General features: G+C 39.5%; 1 protein-coding gene across 1 annotated transcript in view; it reads left to right on the top strand.

Annotated features, from left to right (window-relative positions):
• Window positions 1-24,037, top strand: part of NEO1 (neogenin 1) — a 195,882-nt gene that overhangs the window by 113,002 nt on the left and 58,843 nt on the right. Inside the window, exon 9 of the mRNA XM_021710094.1 lies at window positions 22,678-22,897. Coding sequence (XP_021565769.1) covers window positions 22,678-22,897 — 220 coding nt within the window. The remainder of the gene's footprint in view (window positions 1-22,677; window positions 22,898-24,037) is intronic.

Below are 24,037 nucleotides of genomic sequence, written 5' to 3'. Positions count from 1 at the left end.
GCCCAGACTGGAGTGCAGTGGCCGCTCCCAGCCACCGCAGCCTCAACCTGCTGGGTTCCGGTGATCCTTCCGCCTCAGCCTTCCAAGTAGCTGGAATTACAGGCATGCGCTACCACGCCCTACTGATTTTTTTTAAAATTTATTGTAGAGATGAGGTCTCGCTGCCCAGGTGGGTCTCGAACCCGTGGGCTCAGGCAATCCACTCACCTCAGCCTCCCAAAGGTGTGGGATTACAGGCTGAGCCACCTAACCCGGCCGGGTTCTTCTTAACAATCAGCTCTCAAGTGAATGAGCAAGAATAGAAGAACAGAGCAAGAACTTACTCTAAACCACGAGAAAGGCACAAAGCCACCCATTCATGAGGAATCCATCCCTGTCCCCTCAACCCAAACACCTCCCACTCGGCCCCACCTCCAGCACTGGAGATCAGTTTTCAACATGAGATTTGAATGGATAAGCATTCAAACTGTACCAGTCTTATACATAGTAAATATTTAATAAATTTTGGGTAGATATTCTTGCAAAAGAAAATGGGACAAGATTTAAGATATATAGGATATTTAGGATAAGAGAGAAGACTGGAGTTTTATACTAAATAGAAATAGAGGTATTCTCTATAAATCTAAGGATGTGATCTTTATTCTACTTAGGTTAAGAAAGTTTGTCTTCATTGCTGTTGTGTTGTGCTGCAATGAATGCTCTATTTTTAGATAGCTTTGGTGAGTAGATATATAATTAAAGTATAACTAGAGTGTTTAATGTGAACATTAATTCATCTTTGCCCAAAAGTCATGTATTTTAACACTTGAACTTGTGAGATCCAGATAATAACTTAGTGACTCAGTAATAATTTTTGGTGTTTGGCAGTTAAATAGAAGTCCTGCAAATGACCTTTTCTGGATACAAAGATACATTTAGAATTATCAAAGAACAAGCTTGAATTTGAATTTGAGGATATTATTTTATTATAAAGAAAGAATCTATTATGCAGTGCTAAAACACCAGAAGGAGGATAGTATGTCTGAATATCTTTTAATTGGTAGCTATATTTAAAAGATGCTAAATTATACAATAATGTCATAGTTGGCAGAATATCATTTGAGTCTGAAAGACATCGCTGACAATCTGGCTGCTTGTATACTTGATTTCATGTAGTTTCAATGCTGGATCAGTGTGTTTTTCATTTTAGGTTATGGTGTTTTTGGAATTGAGATTATCTCCCAATTGATGCATACTAAAGAGACTACCAGAAATAAAAAGTGAAGTATAATTTGATATGCATTTTGAGGAATGTATTTCTTTGGTATTAACATTTTAAATGTTACTACCATCTCATTACTACTATAACTTTGTCTTATATTTTACCTGTATGCATATTTTTCTTAATCTTTATTTACTACCAGAATTATCATCTGAATTTCCCTTATACAGCCTGTACCTGAGCATTGTAGACCATGAATGATAAAATGAATGTGAGAGACCTTTCAACTGGATGATTTTCTCCTGTTTTAGAGTTTCTCTTCAGTTTACATTCTCTTACAAATTTGAGTAGTTGTAGTTTCTTTTAAAGTAGTTTTGTTAAAGGTCTTGATTAGGGATTACTTGAATTCTCTTGCATGTTAAATAATGTCAGGAAATAAAATCTAGAATTTGGACTTCTGAATCTGAATCTTTAAAAATGTTAATGCTGTTTCTCTCTCATCTACATCTTAGAAAATTGGTTATGATCAGAGTTAACATAAATCATTAAGCTCATTGAAACAAAGTCAGTTTTTCCTTTTTATTGGACTAAATGGGGAATGAGCAGAAATACCTTCATACGTTTTGCCGTCCTCCTTTCCTCTGGGGTGTTGGAATCTTACTGAGGGGACAGCGTTTTGGTTTAGGATGAAAGGAGAGAAGGCTGTCTTTTCTGGGCTCACTGCTGTGGCGGGTGCGTCATTAACATGTGGCACGCCTTTTTTAATGAGTGCCTTTGATGTCAGGAAATAGTCAGATGACTTCCTTAAAATTAAAACATCTTTCCCTCACACAAGAGTGGGAGGAGTATTTGTGTTCATTTTATTTTATAACTTCCTTCTATTGTTTACGTAAGTCATGTGTTGAAAACCAGCAGTTCACTGCAAGGGCTGCTTATCAAAGCACACACATACTAAAACCTTCCCAATAGTGCATGTTCCTGTCAGATTAGTTTTCTACCTATGAAACTGAGTTCCTCAGAGGAGAAGCTCTAACGTTTGTGGGATCATTCACATGCAACTCTTACTCCCTTACATTGACACTGTTTCATACTCAAAATATGTAACCTTAGATATCTTTGCAAGTTTATGTTCACATTGCATTTTGTCACTAACTAGTCTCTTAGCTATTCAGCAGCTGTATTTCAGGTATTTAATAGCTTTGGATTATTTCATTTTGGAATATGTTATTCTCTTATAGCTAGGGAGACCGAGTATCAATTTCATAAGCACTAACTTCAGCTGGGCCTCAGATTCCTGGGAGATTCTGTTAGATTCTCATGAGGAACTTCCTCCCACTTCCCTGTATATCAATTCTTTGAAAACTTTGTGATCCTCACACCAACTGTTCTCTTATTTCAGCAGATGACCCCATATTTCCCATTCATTGGAATTTAATACCTTTTTGTGATCTAATTCATAGTCAGTTTTTTGGTGACAGTTCTATGGGTGTTAATCTGCTGAATATTATAGTTTGTAAATATCTATTAAACTCAATTGTATTCTTTAAATTTGTTAGAGCATAACCAGTTTTCATCTACTTGATCAGTTTCTAAGAAAATCTGTTTCTAAGAAAGTATGATTCCAGATTTGTTCAATTCTTGAATTTCTGTCTATTATTGTTTCACATATTCAGAAACTGTATTGTTTATGTGTTAGAAATCATGGTCTATCTTCCTTGTGAATTACTCTGTTTCATCAGATGGAAGACACTATGTATTTTAAGATACAATCTGATTTCAGAGATATTAAAATGTAGAAAAGAATCAAGAAAACAGGGTATTGTTTCATCAGCTGGAAACACTGATTTTACTTTCAACCGTTTTTTCCTGATACTGACATTGCTATCCTGCTTTTGTTTTAGGGTTATTGACTGTAAACTTTATACTTACTGTCCTTATGAATCTGACATCTTAATTTTTTTTCTGCTTATCAAATGGCTACCTTTAAAAATGCGACTCACATTTAGCTATATATACATACCTCTCCCCAGCAGCACATAGAGTTAGTCATGATCTCTTTTGCCTCACCAGACAATTGAAGAACTTCATCATGTTTTCACTGCATGTCTGCTCTATTGTGCCTTCTCCTAAGCAATATTCTCTGGGCTACAATTTTTGCTTTCTTGGATTCATTGTTCTTAGTTTATTATGCATGATTATATTTTATGATAAATTTCTCAGAAAGGGTGTGTAAGAAGTAAATTTTTAGGACTTTGCATGTCTGAAAATACATTATTTTCATAAGGCTTCATTGTCTTTTAGCATACTGTTAGGAATCAGTTTTTCATTAATTTGTTGATTTCAGATGGCCTACTTTATTCTCTGAACGTTTTAGGGATTTTTATCTTTATCCTTTGAATCCTGAAATTTCATGGCATGGATTTTCTTTCTTCCTCAATCCCTAGTTTCATATTGTCCAGCATTGAGTAGTTTCTTTAAATTTAAAGACTTGCATCTATTTAGGTCAGAAAAAGTCTTATATTGTTACCTATTTGACTATTTATTGCTCTTGCTGATTCTGCTATCTCGCCTTAGACTTTTCTTTTATGTTCCACCTCTTGTCCTTCCATTTTGTACTCTGGGAAAATCCCTAGAATTACTTTCTAGTCTACTGATTTTCTCTTTTTGAGTCCAATATGCTTTTCTATCTATATTTATAAGGAACTTTATTTTAGGATAGTATTCGATTTATAGAAATGTTATTAAGATAATTCAGAGTTCCCATATATCCCACACCATTTCCCCCTACTGTTAATATCTTGTATTGATATAATAAATTTGTCACAGTTAGCTAACCAAAATTGATGCATTTCTATATTAACTAGAGTTCATACTTTATTCAGATAACCTTAACTTTTATCTAATGTGTTCTTTCTGTTACGGGATTCTATCTGGAATACCATATTACATTTATTCATCATGCCTTAGTAAGGTTGTCTTAATAAAACTATGACAGTTTCTCAGACTTTCCTTGTTTTTGAACACCTTAATAGTTTTGAGGAGCGCTGGTAAGATGTTTTATAGGATGTTGCTCATTAAGAACTCGTCTACTGTTTTTCTTATGATTAGACTGGGAATATGGGGTTTTGGGAGGAAGATAACAGAGATTAAGTATCATTTTTACCACATCATATAAAGAGTACATACTCAACATGACTTATTTATATTAATGTTAACCCTGATCATTTGGCTGAGGTGTGTTCGTCGAGTGTCTTCACTGTAACTTTTTTTTTAACCCTTTCCATACTGTACTTCCTTCCATACTTCCATTGGAAGTCACTCACTATACACAGTCTACACTTAAGGATTGGAAAGCTATGCTGTACTTCCTTGTGGGCAAAGTGTTTACATAGATAATTTGGAATTCTTCTACATAGGAGATTGCTTGTAGACAAGTTATAGTTGTGTCATGCTTTTTAATTCACTCTGACAATCTCTGTCATTTAATAGGCATATTTAGTCTACTTACATTTAAAGTGATTGTTGCTGTAATCAGATTAATATCTACCATGTTGGTGACTGTTTTCTTTCTTTCTTTCTTTTTTCTTTTTTTGAGTTGGATTTTCACTTTTGTCACCCAGGCTGGGGTACAGTGGCACGCTCATGGCCACCCCAGCCTCAACCTGCTAGGCTTAGGCAGTCCTTCCACCTCAGCCTTCTAAAAATCTGGAACGGCAGATGCACACCACCACACCTGGCTAGTTTTTTTGTGATTTATTGTAAAGACGAGGTCTCACCAAGTTGCCCAAGCTGATCTTGAGCCCCCCAGGCTCAGGCAATCCTCTTGCCTCGGCCTCCCAAAGTGCTGGGATTACAGGCTGAGCCACTGCGCCCAGCCAACTGTTTTCTTTCATTTATTGCATTTATTATTTATTTCTATTCCTTTCTCTGCCTTCTCCAGTTAGAGTATTTTATATTATTCTATTTTATCTCCTGTCTTAGAATTTTGATCATGCTTCTATGTAAAAATTTTTAGTGGTTGCCCTAGATTTTATAGTATACATTTTAACTCAGCTGAGTTTGTCTTCAGACAACACTGTCCTGCCTCTTGTGTATTACAGGTACTTTATAATAGAGTATTCCCAGTTCTTTCCTTCCATTCCTTGTTATATCACTTATCCATATGCTATTGCCATCCAATATATTGTCACTGTGATTGCTTTAAACAAATAGTTACTTTTTAGCTCAATTAAGAATAATAAAATATTGTGTTTTACCTTCATTTGTTCCTTCTCCAACACTCTTTCTTCATGCAGTCTCAGGTTTCTGACTTGTATCATCTTCCTTCTGCTTGAAGAAACTTCACATCTCTTGCAGGGCAAGTTATCTGATGATTAATTCTCTTAGTGTTTGTCTGATAAAATCTTTATTTCTCATTCACTGTTGAAGTATAATTGTGCTGGATTTAGGATTTAAGATTGGTGGTTTTTTTTTTTTTTTTTCTTTTTGAGTTGAAGTCTCACACTGTCACCCAGATTGAAGTGCAGTGGCACGCTCCCGGCCACCACAGTCTCGACCTGCTGGGCTCCAGCAATCCTTCTGCCTCAGCCTTCCAAGTAGCTGGAACTACAGGCATGCGCTACCATGCCCAGCTAATTTTTTTTATTCTGTTGTAGAGATGAGGTCTCGCCAAGTTGCCCAGGGTGGTCTCGAACCCGCGGGCTCAGGCAGTCCACTCACCTCAGCCTCCCAAAGCGCTGGGATTACAGGCTGAGCCACCGAGCCCGGCTGGTAGTTCTTTTTCTTACAACACTTCAAACACTTCACTCTCTTCTCGTTTATGTGGTTTTTGACATAAAATTCACCATAATTCTTACCATTGTTCCTCTAGAAGTAAGTTGTTCTTTTAAGATTTTGTCTTTGGTTTTCTGTAGTTGGGATATGATGTGCTTAGTTGTAGATTTTAAAAATATTCATTGTGCTTGGTGTTCTCTGAGCTTCCTGGCTCTGTGGTAGGGGGTGTTTGTCATTAATTTTGGAATATTCTCAGCTATTTTTTTTTTATATAGTTCTTCTTCTTTTGATATTCCAAGTAGATGCATGTTCCACCTTTTAATATTGCATCACAGTTTTGGATGATCTGTTTTTCAATGTTTTTTTTTCCTCTTTTCATTTCAGTTTGGGAAGTTTCTGTTGACCTTTCTTTAGGTTGACTAATTCCTTCTTTAGCCATGCCAAATCTCCTGATGAATCCATCAAAGGCACTTTTCATTTCTGTTAACTGCATTTATTCATAGTATTTCCTTTTGATACTTTACCACAGTTCTTTCTGCTTACTAGTCTCTTCCTGCATGTTACCCACTTTTTTTCATTAGCGCCCTTAGCATAGTGGTCATAGTTGTTTTAAATAATGTCTGATAACTCCAACATCTTTGTCATGTCTGTGTCTTTTTCTGATGGTTGTTTTGTTTCTTCAAATGGGTTTTTTTCTTGCCTTTTGACATGCTTTGTAATTTCTTGTCGAAAGCTAGGCATCTTGTATCAGGTCTTAGGAACTGAGATAAATAGCTCTTCAGTGTGAGGATTTATGTTAATCCAGCTAGAAGTTGTGTTTAATGTTTGTTGTAACTGTTAAGTTCCAGAGGCTTTGAGTTTCCTTAGCAGACTTGATTTTTTTTTATCTCTACTCTTGACTTTAGAACTTTCCTAAGTATTACTCCTCAGAGTCTTTTTCTTGCAGCTCTTTCAGCTGTAACCCACTATTATACTTGAGCCTCGTTTGTGTGGTGTTAAGATGTGGAAGAGAGGAGCATTCTGTAATCCTTTGATTAAGTTTCAGGTTTTTTGTGGGCTTATGTCTCATGACTGTGACCTTTCACAAGTGTTTCTCCAGTTGTACAGCATTCTCCCCCCTGCTCCCAACTCCCTTCCCCACCTGTCATGTTCCCAGTCTATTTCCTTAAATCCCTGTCCCCTCTTAACTGTGGGCTGTTGTAGTCCCCTCTGCCTCCCTCAGATGAAACAGGAAAGCTGAAGGAAGTGGGAGGGGCAAAGGATTCTTTTCCTCCCGCTGGATAAGGCTTCAGAGTTGTGCTCTGGAAAAGGCTCTCAGCATGTTTCACGATGGTTATTCTTCCTCTCTCCCTGCCAGAGACAGAAGGGAATCCCTTGGGTCTTCATGGTGAGAACCTGGTAGAGTTCCTAGAGGGAAAGCCCATGGAAATACGGAGTCACCCTGCAGATGGTGATCCCAAGGATATCACATTCTCACACTAGTCCTCTTTTAACCTCCAGCAATTTCTAAAAATTACCTTTTAAATATTCCTACTAGTTTATGGTTCCAGTGACTTCTGCTTCATGTAAGCAGATCTTGGTTGCTGTGTCTCTGGATACACCTGTCTCTACAGGTTTTTTTTTTTTTTTGAGTTGGAGTCTCACTCTGTTGCCTAGACTGGAGTGCAGTGGCCGCTCCCAGCCACCGCAGCCTCAACCTGCTGGGTTCCGGCCATCCTTCCGCCTCCGCCTTCAGAGATTTTGAGGTGGCAGTTTGCCCTGCAGTCTCATTTCTGTGGTGAGTCCAAGAAAATTCATTCTTGTTGAGTTTGTCCAACTTTTTCTTCTTTGAAGCATGGGAATGGTGATTTTCAACTCTTTACATGCCAGAGCTGAAACCGGACATCTCTCCTGCCTATATTTTAAATTTTCAATATCTTGAAAAATTTTTTAAATGACAGTTTATTCTTTTTGTTTGTTTGTTTGTTTTGAGTCAGAGTCTCACTCTGTCACCCAGATGGAGTGCAGTGGCCGCTCCCGGCCACCGCAGCCTCGACCTGCTGGGCTCCGGCGATCCTTCCACCTCAGCCTTCCAAGCAGCCGGAACTACAGGCGCACGCTACCACGCCCGGCTACATTTTGATTTATTGTAGAGATGAGGTCTCACCAAGTTGCCCAGGCAAATCTCGAACCCACTGCCTCAGGCAATCCACTCTCCTCAACCTCCCAAAGGCGCAGGATTATAGGCTGTGCCACCGAGCCTGGCTAACAGCTTATTCTTGTATGATTTTCTAATCTTTGATATCTCTTAAACGTTTTCTCTTGCTTACTTGCTATGTTACCTTTATTATTTCTCTTGTTGAATTTTGTGCCTCTCTTTCATTGTTAATTCCAGGTGGTTTAGCTTCCTTTTTCTTACTTGTTTTTTATTATCTCTGATCACCTGTTGTTGACCTGTGCCAAGTGCACAGAAGTTTGTCATAAGTATTCTTGGGCTAAAACCTTAAATGTCCCTGGCCCAGGTATTCCATAGATAGTTCTTTCTTGCATTGCCCATCCATTTTCTCTTGTCTTGGACTCTGTGGAACAACTCTGGTCTTGCTTATCTGCTCATCTGAAAATTTTTTTTTTCTTAGCAAGATTTGGTTGTAGATTTTTCCTATTCTTTTGTTTTCATCAAACCACTTTCTGTCTTTTAAGAATTCTTTAATGTTTTATTTTATGGATGGAACATTTTAGAAATCTTTTTACTTTTTTTTTGGCAGCACAGTCTTGCTTTGTCTACCCAGGCTGGAGTGCAGTGGTACAGTCATAGCTCACTGTAACCTCGAACTCCTGGGCTCAAGCAATCCTTCTACCTCAGCCTCCCAAATAGCTAGGACTATAGGCACACAGTACCACACCCAGCTAATTGTTTTGGTTTTTTAAGAGATGGAATCTTGCTGTGTTGCCCAGGCTGGTCTAGAACTACTGACTTCAAGCAGTCTTCCCGCCTTAGCCTCCTGAGTAGCTAGGATTTCAGTTGCACGTTACTGCACCTAGTAGCATCCTTTCTTATGTAAGTTGTCGTTTCTGTAACTTGAAGAGATTTTGGTTGGAAGGGAAAGTAGACATGTATGCTCAATCCAACTTAATCTTATCTCGTTCACTTTAAATTAATGAATAGGTTTGTTATTAATAATAGAAATTTGATAATTATTGAGCACTTACTCTGTGGCAGGAAACATAATAAATGCTTTAAAGAGATTTTCTTTTGATACATCAACATATCAAAGTGAATACTGTTATTATTTGTATATGAGGGGTACCAAAAAACCCCAGAATTATCTTTGGTGGGTGGGGCCCCTTGAGCACACTCAGAATTTGTTCCTCCAAATCAAATGATCAACCAAAGTTTTTATCTGGAAGTTTTGAGAAGGTTGTGTCATGACTTTTGGAAATCCTGAGTTGTGACAAACAGGTGATGTTCTTCCACCATGACAGGGCGTCTGCCCATACCTCACTGAGTGTTCAGCAGTTTTTGACCCAAAATGCCATGACCCCTGTGCCCCACCCTTCCTATTCACCCAATCTCACCCTGAGAGGCTTCTTTTTTGTTTCCCTGGATGAAAAAAATTCTCAAAGGGAAATATTTTGCTGATGTGGAAGAAGTGAGACAGAAAGTGGCAGAAGTACTAAAAGGCATCAAAATCAATGAGTTTGAAAACTGTTTTGAGCAGTGGAAAAAGTGTCTCAATTGCATCAGATGAAGAGTACTTTGTAGGTGACTGAAGTTTAAACATGTAAGAATAGAGACATAATTTTTTATTTAAAAAATTCCAGGTTTTTGGGGATCCCCCCTCATACATACTTAAGAAAACTGATGCTTACAAACTTGAAGTGACCGGTACAGGACCATACAGCAAATGTGTCTCTTAGAGCTGGGATATGAACCTAGCTTCTACCCCACCAAACCCAATTAATTCCAGTTCCTCACTTACCTTACATCACTATGTCATTCATGTTGCTTTGTTCATAAGATGTTTCTTTCTATGCAGACCAAATCCTGTATACCTTTCAAAGCCCCAGCTGTAAATGCCAGCTCATCTGCAGTGCTCTTGGCAATCTTCCAGCAGCAAGAGGATTCTTAATTTCATTTTACATTTATTTGATCTCCTTTCTTGCACTTTCTACTTTATATACATATATATGTGTGTATATATATACACACACGTGTATATATATACACACATATATATGTAGTTATTTGATGCATACAATTTTTGCCTTAGTAAATTTTTGCCTTATTTTACATATATATGTAGTCATTTGATGCATACAATTTTTGCCTTACTAAACAATAAGATTTCTAGGAAGATTTGTGTCTTCTCTCATTTATGTCCTTTATAATTCTCAGGACCACCCAGCATGTAATATTTCAGTAGATATTGTTAATAAATAATTGAGTGTATTTAGTTTAATTTCTGCCTTTAATTTATAAATGCATTCTTATTAGCTTATAATAAATATTTGTATGGATTTTATTTAAATATGATTTAGGGATCTTGAACATATCTGTCTTTTTTTTTTTTTTTTTTTTTTTTTTTGAGTTGGAGTCTCATTCCATCACCCAGACTGGAGTGCCATGGCATACTCCCAGCTACCCCAGCATCCATCTGCTGGGCTCTGGCAGTCCTTCTGCCTCAGCCTTCCAAGTAGCCGGAACTACAGGTGCACGCTACCATGCCCGGCTAACTTTTTTAGTTATTGTAGAGACAAGGTATCGTGAAGTTGCCTGGGCTGATCTCGAACCCGCGGGCTGAAGCAATCCACTCGCCTTGACCTCCCAAATGCTGGGATTACAGGCTGAGCCACTGAGCCCGGCCAAACATATCTGTCTTAATCCTGCTTTTGGGATTAATATTTATGAATATCCAGGAAATGGCAAATAATTATAGTACTAATTAGAGGCTTCTCATTATATTGGCATCAATAAAGGTACCTGAATATGTGTGCAAATTTCAAGGAGATTCAGGTCACTTGGAAGTTATTTGCATACTAACTAAATATTTTGATTCTCTTTCTAGAAGTTAAATAATAAGGATTATAATATGAAGGGTGATTCCCAAATCAAAAGTAGGCATCATCAAGTAAATCATTATTTCTGTCACAAGACCTTTAAAGGAAAATAGCATGTCTGTCAAATCTAACACAGTTTCACAAAGCAATCTGATTATAAGGTATCTTTCTTTTAAATAGTACATAACAAAGAAGTTTGTGCCATTCCAAATAAGTGATATGTCAAACATGGAATCTCTGAGATTTATTAGCAAGATTAGTTTTTTTCTATTTCAGAACATCATAGAATTTTAGAATTAGAAATTTTACCTGTACTGTGACTGTCATAACCCTTAACATTTTCCAGTGATAGGGCATTCTTTCTCACATGACATTCCATTCTATTGTTTAGTAGAACTTTATTTTTTTTTTAATTATTTCTTATTCTTTTTTTTTTTTTTTTTTTGAGTTGGAGTCTCACTTTGTCACCCAGACTGAAGTACAGTGGCACGTTCCTGGCCACTGCAGCCTTGACCTGCTGGGCTCCGTCTTAACTGAAACCTGCCTCTCTTTTCTAAAGCATCTTTCTTGCTTATACTTTGAACTTGTAGAATCTATAAAATCGTAAGATTGTCATGCTAACTTCCATGACAGCCACTGTGGGGCATCCCACAGGATACAGTAGGGCCTCAGCAGTGAGGATATCACTGTTTCTTTGAGTCTTCTAAAAGCGATGTTTCTAAACTAGACTGTGACAGTGTAACAGGATGCTAATCCTGTGTCATCACCCATGTGTAGCATTATTCCTCTGCTTTAGACTTCTTTAATTTAATATTGTTTTATTTTAAATTTGGGGAGAGTGCTGAATTTAATTAGCTTGGGAAGAGGGGAAGAAATCTTTGTCTTTTCTTTTGCTTCTCACTTATGAGCTTCCACGAAATATGACTACTCTGTTGGGAGACACCACTAGGAGCAACCCATATACAGCCGGAAATCATTATAACTGCCATATATTTTTCAGTGGCTCCTTTACATGATAGATTGCTCTCAGGAGCAAATACTATACAGCTCTTCTCATATTCTGTGAGTGTTTTTATTTTTAATAAAGTGCTGTGATTAATAGCCTAGTGTAATGTTGTTTCCCCATTGAGTGTAAATGCTCATTTGAATATCTTTAATCTGAAGGAACAGTTGTTTTATTGGACTCTTGTTGTGTTTCTGTGCTTCTCAAGGTTTTATTGCTTTCTTTGGGCTATTTGCAGTGGGGGGGAAATGATCTTTATCAGAATTGTGGAGTAGGACTCAGCAGAGAAATTTTGAGGATGAATACTGAGATACTTGAACATTCATATATGCTTTTTTTTTTTGAATTGGAGTCTCACTCTGTCGCCCAGGCTGGAGTGGCATGGCACACTCACAGCCACTCCAGTGTTGACCTGCTGGGTTCTGGAGATTTCGCCCCAGCCTTCCAAGTAGCCAGAACTACAGGAGTGCGCTACTGCGCCTGGCTAATTTTTTATCTATTATAGAGATGAGGTCTCGCCAAGTTGCCTGGGCTGGTCTCGAACCCGCCAGCTCAGGCATCCACTTGCCTTGGCCTCCCAAAGTGCTGGGATTACCAGCTGAGCCACTGAGCCCAGCCCCATACATACTTTTTTATTATAATTTCAGAATAGGACAAGCACCCATCGCAATTCTGATAGACTCTCCAACGGAAGTTATAAAAGTAGCTTATCTCTGGCCTACTGGTATTGAGATGACATTGCCTTATAGATGCTATCTGAAATGCAGTTGCTTTCACTAAGTCATATTTTTTTGTTTGTTTTCCAAATCAGACCTAAAGGTAAGACAAGAGGTGAACAAGAAAGAACTATTGAAAAGTTAAGAACTTGTGAACTGAGTTTTTACGAGACTGTGATTCCCCACTTATCAAAAGGACAGTTCTCTGTCATTTTTGCTCTTGAAGTGTGATACTCTTCAGCCTGGTCATTTCTACATCTACTCCCAAGAACATGGCTGGGAGTAGAAGTGTTTTCAACAGCCATAGAGCAGTTTTCCTTTTACTCAAGACTTCAGAGGACATGTCAGGCTTTATTGGCACCAGACATCGAGGACTTTTCTAGCCCTAACCAGGAGCCAACTAGATTGTCACTAGTTTAATCAGATTGAAAATGAAGATTCTTACATGCATTCATGACCATGAATAAGAAGGTTTGAAGGCTTATCTTGTGAAATGAGTGTTGAATCTATGTAACTTTTGTTTGGAAGAGCAAATAACTTGGGTGAAACTTTTAAATTAAGAACAAAATAATTTAGGATTTATTTGGAAGTTTAATTGCTTATTATGTTTCTCTAATTTTTTTCTCATGATTATGTTGAGGTTATGAACTTACTGTTTTTGAGGAATGCCACAGAAGTGGTTTGTCCTTCTCAACGCATTCATATCGGGGGATGTGATACCAGGGTGTCTTATGACTTGGTAATGTTAGCCTTGATCGTGTGGTCAGGGTGGGGTCTGCTAGTCTTAATCCTCCTGTGGTCACCCCCAGCCCGGGACATCTCTGGCTTAGTTTCGCCTGAGTGTAAATCTCCTGTCTCCCAAAGTGAGGAAGTTGGAGGCTTAACAGCTCCTTCTAGGGGCTTTCAAGCAATTCATCTATCCCGCATTTCATCCCTGCAGCTCCTCGAGGTCAGCTGGGGTGGGGTCTAATCACCTGTCCCTCTGGAGGTACTTAGGTTGACTCTTTTTCATTAAATAATGTACTTTTCTTCTGTCTACCTTCTTTTTTCATATATTTTGGGTTGTAATCCCAACCCAGAATATCTCTGTTTTACCCAAATGGAATTTTCATTCTTATTTCTTCTCCTGTCTGTTGTTTGTGAGTATGTATAAAGTGGGCAGCCCAGAAATGTATTTGGCCTTCTATCCTAAAACTGAAGCCAAAATTGCTTTTTCAGAAGACAATATTTGGCATCATTTCTGAAGCTTTCAAATACACAAACCTTGACTCAGCATGTCCACTTCTAGGAATTTATCTTACAAAATATTTATGCACACACACAGGATATATGTACAGGAGAGTTTACAGAGGCTTGTAGTAGCCAAAAAATTAAATAAGTAATGGAATCAGCCTAAAGAAAGGAACAATACTAGAATACTTAAATAAATTGTGGTATATCCACATCTTGGAGCACTGTGCTGCAGTTAGGGGTAGTGCTGGGGTGACAAACTCCAGAAGAAAACTTACCACATCAGCAGCTATTTTTCAGGCAGCATGTTTGCTTTCATCTCATTCCCATGTTTATGTCTATATGTAAGTGTGTCATTGACAGGAAAAGCATTTGGAAGGATATACATCAGACTGTAAGCAGTAGTGTTTTGGAGATGATGAAAAGGGGAGCCTTAATCCTTTTACTTTGTATATGTCTGTATTATCTATATTAGTTTTATAACAAGCATATTATATACATTTTGATTTTTAAACTGGAAAACCCTGAAGTAGATTGTTGACAGTTAAACAACAACTGTAGATTTTCAGGCAGAGGCTCTTTTAAAGAGGATCCCTGCTGGACAGAATCTTAGGTAGCATTTAATTCAGGGATCCCCAAACTGGATTACTGGAAAAGGGGTATTTTATGGACCAAATAAGAATGAAAAATGCTAGGTTTATACACAGAACAGGTTTTCTCCTATAAAATTGCTAGTAGTCTTTAACATACTAATATGCATGGCAAATCTCCACAGTCTCCCAAACTTGATTGTTCTCTTTTTTATGGTATGTGTGTTAGCATTCCCCAAAAGTAATGCTCTGTGAAACTGTACCATTATTCTCACTGCTACTGTGTTTAGAGTAATAAGCATCGTGTAAACCTGACTCAATTCTGAATAATGAATTCTGAATAATGGTATAAGGAACATTCTGGGGAAACACCAATTTAGTAGATTTCCTTTACATAAGGAAATGCAGGGCCAGAGAGAAAGAATATTTTCTATACTTTCTTACCTTTTGAAAGAGTATAGAAGTTTTGGAAGAAGTTTCAAAACTAATCTATTTTCAAAGACAGGTTATAAAAAAACAAAATTTGGGTTTCAAAAAGAAAACTTAAATGTACCTATTCACAGCTCACTTGGCTGGTATGAGTAGGTGTCAAATTAGGAAAATTGGATCTGCTTAACCAAGAGCACAACATGCCCAGCACAGAATTTAGTGATTGCTGCATTCAGAAATTTTCAAATTCATGGATGTATTGGTTAAATGTATATTAGCGATTCACAGATCTAGTATAATAAAACTGAAGTCATCAGCCACAGTGTAGCTAGATTTTGAAAGTGAATTCTCAGAAACCTTAAGAGTAGCTCTGATGACTTCCTCAAATAAAGCTAGGTAAGGATAAGGAAAAACAGAATCCTTTAGGACCTGACACAGATTGCTTCAGCTGGTGCTGCTTTAGAGCCTGTAGGGATTTCTGTGACTGTGCCAGTGTGAAGCTGCTGCCGAGCGTTTGAGCAGCAGGTCAGAGCTAACAGCATGTTTGATGTTTATAGTTGATGTTCACAGTTTGAAAGTGTAATACCTTTTCTTAAGTAGATTTCCCAGTTACCTTTGACTTGAGTCTGATTTACATCGTGTTTATTGCTCTAAACATAGTAACAGTAAGAACAGAGGTAAGAAGTTGACAAGTTCCTTCTTGCTCAGTAACCAGGCAAGTCTAGAGCATGACACGTCCAGGAAATGAGACTGGAAGCTAGGATGGGACTGGTCTGCAGAGGACTTGGAACAGTGCCCTGAGATGCTTAAACTTACTCTGGAGGTGGTTTTGGGGCAGAGGAGTGATGTCATCAGATCTTTTACTTTTAGTAGAAACTGTGGTGGCAGAAGGGAAAGAAGCCAGCCTCTTTTTAAGAAATGAAGATTTTTTTTACTACATTTGGCCTAGAAAACTGTATTTTTCACCTGTGCTTTGGGCCCCTTGATGAGTAATTGGCATTTGTAATATCTTTGAGTAATTTCTGGACATTTTAATTTTATGAAGACTTTGGATAAGTTGATTTTAAGCTCATCTGTTGGAGCAACAGAAATGTCCTAGAACTCCATGTATTGCTTTTTTACATTAGGATAAAAGGTATGTTTAATAGATTCAGCTATCTAGTCTTTCTTTCCCTTTCACAACTTTATTGAAGTATGATTTACATAGCATAAAATCCCTCTATTATAAGAATACAGTTCAATGATTTTTAGTAAATGTATAGAGCTGTGCAATCATTATCACACGACAGATATGAAGCATTTGCATCACCCTCAAAATTCTCTCATGCCTGTTTGTATTCAGTGCCTCATTTGTTGGCATAAATTTGTTCATAATATTTCCTATAGCTTTTTAGTATCTTCCTTTTCTCTCTAGCCAGGAGATAGTATCTGTAGCGTTGGTAGATTGTACTGTTGTCCCCTCTCTAATTCTTGATTTGAGTAACTTCTGTCTTCTCTTAGTTCCTAGTCTTTTACTTAAGATAGACGCTTAGATGATTCAGTTGACACCTTTCTTCTCTTCTGATACAGGTATTTAACACTATAAATTTCCCTTAAAGCACTGCTTTAGCTGTATCCCCTAATTTCTAATATTTATGTTTTCATTTTTATTTAGTTAAGCATACTTTTTAAAAACTTTTAAATGATTTCTTCTCTGACTCTTGTTACTAGGAGCATATTTAATTTCCTAGTATTTGGGGTTTTCCCAGATTTTTTTGAATTTTGTCAGTTTTTGCTTTAAGTACCTTGGGGCTCTGTTGTTAGATGCATATGCATTTATAATTGTTATATTCAAAGAAGAAATACACAATTCAATAGTAATAGTTGGAGATTTCAGTATTTAACTCTCAAAAACTGATAAAATAATTAGACAAAGTCAGAAAGGATATAGAATACTAAGTAACCCTGTCAACTTGATTTAACTGACATTATGAATCTTCATAATTGTCTTCATAAGACACTGTAGATACAGAATCTTTTCAAGCACACATGGAACAAGCTCCAGGAGAAACCACAGTCTAGGACACACAACAAGTCTTAGTGAATTTTAAAAGACTGAAACTGTACAAAGTATATTCTCTGAGTACAACAATAAAATTGGGTGGCAACGGCAAACTTGCTCTTTGTCTGGTGCCTGTCCCCTCTTTCTGTAAAAATGGTAAATACTTCAAACTCAGAGTTTCACCTGTAACATTCTGCTGCGTGTCCAGGTATCTGTCTTAGGCCTTTTGCATTGTCTTTGTGGGACTTGGGGACATGAGGAACTGACACAAACCAGAAGCTCCAGCTGCTTCCATTGCCATGAGTAATAAAGTTCTTTGTCTCTGGTACATGACTTGTGTCTCCTTTCAACACCCATGAAACAGTAATAGGCACACTTGTTAGCTTATACGTAAGGTAAACTTTCAGACCCTGCATAATTCCTCACAGTTTTTTTTTAGTTCTTAGAATATTTTAATAGCTACTTTGAAGTCTTTGTTAAATATAAGATCTGAGAATCTTCTAAGACTTTTTGTATCAACTGCCTTTTTTTAACCACCTGAGTATCAGTCACACTTCCTTGTTTCTTTGCATGTCGCTTCATTTTTTATTGAATATTGGGTATTTTGGATAACATATTGCAGCGACTGTGGATTGTGACTCAAACCCCCATACCCTAGCAGTTGTTCCTACTTTGTTTGTTTAGTAACTTGTCTGTACTAAATCTGTGACGTCTGTCTCTCCCAGAGGGTGCGACCACTGATATTTCTGCTTAGTGCTTAGATGTTCTTGTTTTTGTTTTCTATGAACCTGTGTCTGTATAAATTCTGTTTTCTGGGAGTACTCCTATTATCTGCATAGATTAGTGTTGAACCAAAGATTGGTCAGAGTTTGTGCTCAAATTCCTCAAACCAGTAAGCCTACTGTATCGCTCTGAGCTGTGCATGGTTTGGGGATTGTATTCAAAATTAGTGTTATTTTTTAGTTTGCCCAGCTTTTGCTTTCTCCACGCTCTCTCACTTGTCTTCTGAACTCACACACGGGTTCCATCTGCCAGAGATATGTGGGTGGCTTGGCCTGCTGCAGTCCCTGGGGTGTATACACATGGCTTTTAGTCAACCTGGTTCATGTGGAGAGCTTACCAAGGCTTCTTGCCACTCTCTCATCTCATGGGATGCCTTGTTCCATGGCTAGACTATCCCCCATTGCTCGTCTCATAGAGAGTTCAGCCTCAGGCTGGCAGAGCACTGACCTTTCCTGTTCACTTGCCATCAAAGGTTGCCCCCTTAACTGACAGTGCTCCATGTCAAATGAGCTTCCCTGGCAGCGGCCACAAAGCCAGTGGTTTGTAGGGCCTGCTCTAGCCTGGTTGAATGATCACTCCAACAGAGCCAGGGGAATGCCACAGACACTGTTTTTATGTGAAATATAGTAATTTTCATGAATAAATGCTTCTCAGCTTGTATACTTTTGGTCAGTTTCTAATGTTTGACGGTTTTATCCTGCTTTATAGTTGCTTTTGGGAAAGAAGATTTGTTGATCTCAAACCGTCAAAATCTGAGGTCCCAATCTACACCACTTGTCATTGATCTGCCTATTTAGATTCTCTGTGTTCACAATAAGTTGCTTGCTCTTACCTGCTCAGCCAGGACAAGGGCAGCAGCAATAGAACCAACCTGGGGAAAGTTGTAGAACATTGGAGCTAAAATGGACATCGGGTTTCCCCCCCATGGTTAAGTAGGGATTATTTATAATGATCTGGCATTATCTACGCTTCTATTTTCCATTTAAGTGATAAAATGCATCTGCTTTACAAATGGTATATCATTATATAAATACTATTTATATACACTTTGTATCCTCCAAAAAGATTAAAATACTGCCTTGTGTAAAAAGCTTCTGGAAACATTTGTTTCCATTGCACTAACGTTCTCCCTGAATTTTCTTCCATTTATTAATTAAATAAGTATACACTTACTGGTTATCTAGCGGCTACAGAAGCATGGCAAGTGATTCCTAGATGAAGCAGATACAGATTTTGTCCTTAGGAAGCTGATAGGTTAGTGTAAGTAATACAATGTAAGCATGAAAATGGAAATAGGAAGTGCTGGTTGCCATTAGGAATTACAGATCTGAGCTCTAGCAAGTCAGCAGGATCATTGAGTTTTCCTTTCCAGGTGATTCCATTGTCACCCATCACTGCCTTCACCTGGTCCTCCTTGCCTGCACTCCCTCCCTACCTGCTTTTATACTCACATCCTTGTGCTTGTATCACAAGCCAGGCTCGTGATAACGGATACGTGCCTAGTGCTTCCACAGGCATGCTGCTTGGTGAGTGTTCATCTGGTTCACATCAGCTTGCGGTAGAGGTGGGGTGTTAAGTTTGGCCCGTACTGGGCTAATCTTTCATACTTTGGGTTTAACCAAGAGATTGCTTTGTAACTTTTACATAGTGAACTTCAACCTAACTGGATATGTAGGCAGACTGGCCCACTCTTGTGCCAGTTACCAAATTTTGGCCAGTCAAAAGTGGCCAGCTGTTCAGACCAGGTTCAAATAAGGTAAACGCTGAGCTGTAATCAATCCAGCTGTTTCTGTACCTCACCTTCTTTCTCTGTCCATATGTTTTCTTCTACCACATGGCTGTGCTGGAGTCTCTCTGAGCCTGCTCTGGTTCACAAGGCTGCCCAAGTCACAAATCATTCTTTGCTCAGTTAAACTCTATTCAATTTAATTTCTCTAAAGATTTTTTTCTTTTGACAGAGTGCGTTCTTCATCCCAGTTTACAGATAAGGAAACTGACATAGTGACCTGCCCAACCTCACATTATTAGAAGTGGCAGAGACCAGGCTGGGTACCTCATGCCTGTAATCCTAGTGCTTTAGAAGGCTGAGGCAGGAGGAGTACTTGAGTCCAGGAGTTCTAGACCAGTCTAGGCAACATTGCAAGACCTTATCTTTACAAGAAAGTCAAAAAATTAGCTAGTATGGTGCCACACACCTGTAATTCCAGCTACTACTCAGGAAGCTGAGGCAGAAGGATCACCTGAGCCCAGGAGGTCGAGGCTGTCGTGAGCTGTCATCGTGCCACTGCACTCCAGCCTGAGTGACAGAGTGAGACCACAGCTGAAAACAAACAAAAAAGAAGTGGTAGAGTCAGGTTTTGAACATAGGTCTTTATACTCAACCTTGGACTCCTTCCAGGATGCTAGACTGGCTCTCACATAACAAACTTACTCTCCTTTCCAGCCAGGAGGTAGTTTGGAAAAATTAAGCTTGGTGAGTCGGGTCAGAATTGGAGGCAGCTTAGTATGTTTCTGAATGGCACCGGGCACGGAAATGAGGCATCTGAGCAAGACTGCGTTCAGGTTACTCTCGAACCATTTCTCTGTAAGGGTTTTTAATGACTTAATTTTACAATAATCAGATCCAGATTTTTTAATTGCTTCTTATACATTTCTTCTATAGGCATGAGATTGTTACTCTTTAATTTTAGGCTCAGGGGGTATGTGTGCAGGTGTGTTATATGGGTCCGTTGTGTAATGGCGAGACGTGGGTTTCTGTCACCCACATGCTGAGCATGGTGCCCAGTAGGAAGTTTTCAGCACTTTCCCCTCCCTGCCTTTCCCCTTTCAGAGTCCCCATTGTCTGTGGTTCCCACCTTCATCCCTTTGTGTGGGTTGTTACTTGAGACGCAGTGTGTTCAAAACTGAATTTGTCCTCTCCCCTCATCCTGCTGTCCCTTTTAACACCCCTTCCTCCTTATGACACCTCCAGCTACCCAGCCTCCTAAGCCAGAAACTCAGAAGTCCTTGACTCCTGTCTGAGCTTCATCCCAGCATCTAAGGCTGTCACTTCAGCCCCACTTGGGCTGGTTGTGTGAACAAACTGACACAGTGTACAAAAGAGAGCTTTGACCGCTTTGAATGAGAGGCGTGTCTTTCCTCTGAGGCAACACATCCATTGAAGCATATAGGACAAGAATGAGGCCTCAGAGACAGACCGTTCAGACTTCACTTCTTTTATTATTGACACTTGTTTCAGTGAAGTGTGCACTTATATCTGAACTAAAACTGCGTATCTTATGTTTTGATAGCAGTCTGCACTCTCAAAAGCACTTCTACTGAGGGAGGGGGAAAAATGGAGAGAATGAGAGAGACTAAGTGACTCGCACAACCAGGTCTGGAACTCAAAGTTTCTAGACTTCTGTTGGCTAAATCCAGAGGATTAAGCAACTTTGGTTAAACCAAAACCAAAGTTGCTTTCACTGCACCGCCACTTCCTAACTGTGGCCTGGGGTGAGTGATCTAGCCCTAAGTGTCAGTCTCTGCATGTAAGCTAGAGATATAATAATAGGAACTGTTTTTTAGGGGTCCTGTAAGGATTGCATGAACCATACAGAAAGCCAGGAAGCCATGTGGAAGGTGTCCAGTGAACAGTAGCCACTGGACTCTCTCTTTCTGTCTTCCCACCCATCTAGAGATTTGAGGCTGTTCCTTTGCCCTTTCCCATAGAGAATTGATCTTGTCTGGTACATTTATTTCAACTGCCTCTTTTAGACTCCTGCAGTTCCCAGACTCCTCCAGGAGGTTGTTGCTCTGCCATGTCACTCAGAATCGAGTTTGCACCTTTCGTGTTTTCTTCTTTCTCTCTCGCACTAATTTCTCCATTAAGATATTGACATAATTCTGATGACCTCTTTTGGTTAAAAACTGAGATTAAACTTGAACTTTCTGACCTCAAAGTGAAGATTTTAGGTTCAATATTAGGAGTAAATTTCTGCAGTCAGGACTGTCCATTAGTAGGATGGGCTGCCTTGGAGGTAATAAAGTGACCCACAGCCACAGCTGCATGAGCAGGGGCTTCTGACAAATAGGACTTTGGACTGTCACTGCTGCTTCTCTGCCATCCAGTCCCCAAGGTCTGCAAGCTGGTGTAATACACACTTGAGAGGGGGTGGGTCATAACCAACAAATGAACTACCCCAACTGTGGTATTTTTGCACCTAGGATTTTAACTCAGGATTTTATAATGTCATAGTTAAATGAATTGACAAAATGGCAAATGAAGTGTCACTTAGCAAAGTGAGGACACTTGTCAACCTTCCCTGGGTGTTGCCAAATACAGAGAGCAGGGCTTGACATGAGACCCAAGTTGAAGATGCAGCTCTCGTGTCTCCTGTGGACCAGAAGACACACACTGCTCTGCCCTGAGGTCACAGTGGCCATGGGCCTGTCTGGGCTCATCACACTCACCCATTCCATATGTTAAGGCAGGAGAAAATGTGGAGGTCTTGTCATTTACGAGACTTTCATATGCAAAGTTTGACCACTGTTGCTGTTTTCAGGATGAAGAGAATTACATGGGCACTGCTGTGTCCTTTGTGAGGTGTTTTATTCTCAACTATCACTCTCTCTGTCCCTTGCCCATGACCATTCTGGTGGCCAGAAAGTCTGCTCACTCCACAGTGATGTGTCTGGATAGTGCCCACTAGTCTTTGGTAGTTACCCTGGGCCTGCATGTCAGCCTTCAGTTTAATGACCTTCTTTATGTTCATTCATTTTATTTTATTTCCCATCGTGGTTTTGTTTATTTCTTTTTTGTGTTTTGTTTTTTCTGTTCTCTTTTTAAAACCGTCGTGGTTTGCCCTTCATATTCCCCAATGTTTGCACATGACAAGATGTTGCCATCCCAACATTACCTCCCACTTCACTGACCAGTGCCACTACTGACCATCTAGCACCAGCCACGACGGGACCACTGCCTTCAGCGCCACGGGATGTCGTGGCCTCCTTGGTCTCCACCCGCTTCATCAAACTGACATGGCGGACACCTGCATCGGATCCTCACGGGGACAACCTCACCTACTCTGTGTTCTACACCAAGGAAGGGGTTGCAAGGTAAGTGCCTGTTCTGGAGTTGTCACCCTGGTCCAGCCCAACCCAGCCATGTTCACCCTGGCTCTCTGTTTAGCAGAGTCTGTGCTGTGTTCAGTCCAGAGAACATGATCACTGAGATGCATCTTTCCTCATTGTATGTTATTAAATACATTCCCAGACAGACAAAAGTCCTGGTAGTCTCTTTGCCGCCTTTCTGGGATGGCTTGGGGAGAGGGTGGATAGAGCCGTTTAGGTGGAAGTGTGGTAGTGTAACTAGGACTGCCCTTTTCTGGTCAGATTCGGTAAGCACAAACTCCAGAGATGAAGGGAGACTCCATTTATTAAAGTAGTCTTAAATGAGTGTTCCCTGCACCCTCCTGTGGTATGTGCCACTGAGCTCCTTGATGATACAAGAGTTGCTCATGACTGGTTTTCCTAAACAGTGTTTTCACTGAGTTCCATTTCATCTCCCCCCCTCCCAAGGACTCCCATTGCTTCTAGGAGAATGATCACACTCTCCTCCCCAGGCTGGCTTTGTTTCACCTGTCCAGCTCCATTTGCCTTGCTTCCCCAATTCAGCTCACTTCCTAATGAAGCTAGTCTGATTCTTATCACTTGGTCTTTCCCCCAGTCTGTTCTCTTCAGTCACGTCCCCTTTCCTCTTTCTCAGATAAGGCTAAGTTCAGTTCATCCTCCTTGGCCTGGTTAAGCCCCATGAAGCTCCCCTAGAACTTTCTCCACTGTTCTCAGCTCATATACTGTTTCCCTCATTTGTGTATTTGTACCACTCATGTTGGCACTTGATTATGGCAACACCTGATCTTGTACCACCTTAGGTTATTATTCTTCATTACGTGTCTTTGTGTTGCTTTCCAACCACACTATAAAGTCTCTGGGAGGAACCCTGTAACATACTGACTGTGTGTTCACATGGTGCTGAGGAATTCCTTCACTGTGCTTGTACTGCACACCAAAATAAGAAGGCTGAAACACCTGTGGTGGTTAGGCCCTAGCATGTCAGATACAGCTTGCATTTCTGCTGGGGTGCCTACAGCTGATAGATACGGTGGTTAACCCAACTGCCAAGTTCAGCAAGTGGGGGATCCCAGACTTGAGTGCTCCCAAGAAGTCTATATGACATAATTTGGCCCTGACAGAGGG

The sequence above is a fragment of the Carlito syrichta genome, unplaced genomic scaffold, assembly GCF_000164805.1.
Source record: "Carlito syrichta isolate Samal-C Ts95f unplaced genomic scaffold, Tarsius_syrichta-2.0.1 Scaffold288079, whole genome shotgun sequence".
Taxonomy (NCBI): domain Eukaryota; kingdom Metazoa; phylum Chordata; class Mammalia; order Primates; family Tarsiidae; genus Carlito; species Carlito syrichta.
This window is presented reverse-complemented; position numbering and strand designations above follow the sequence as displayed.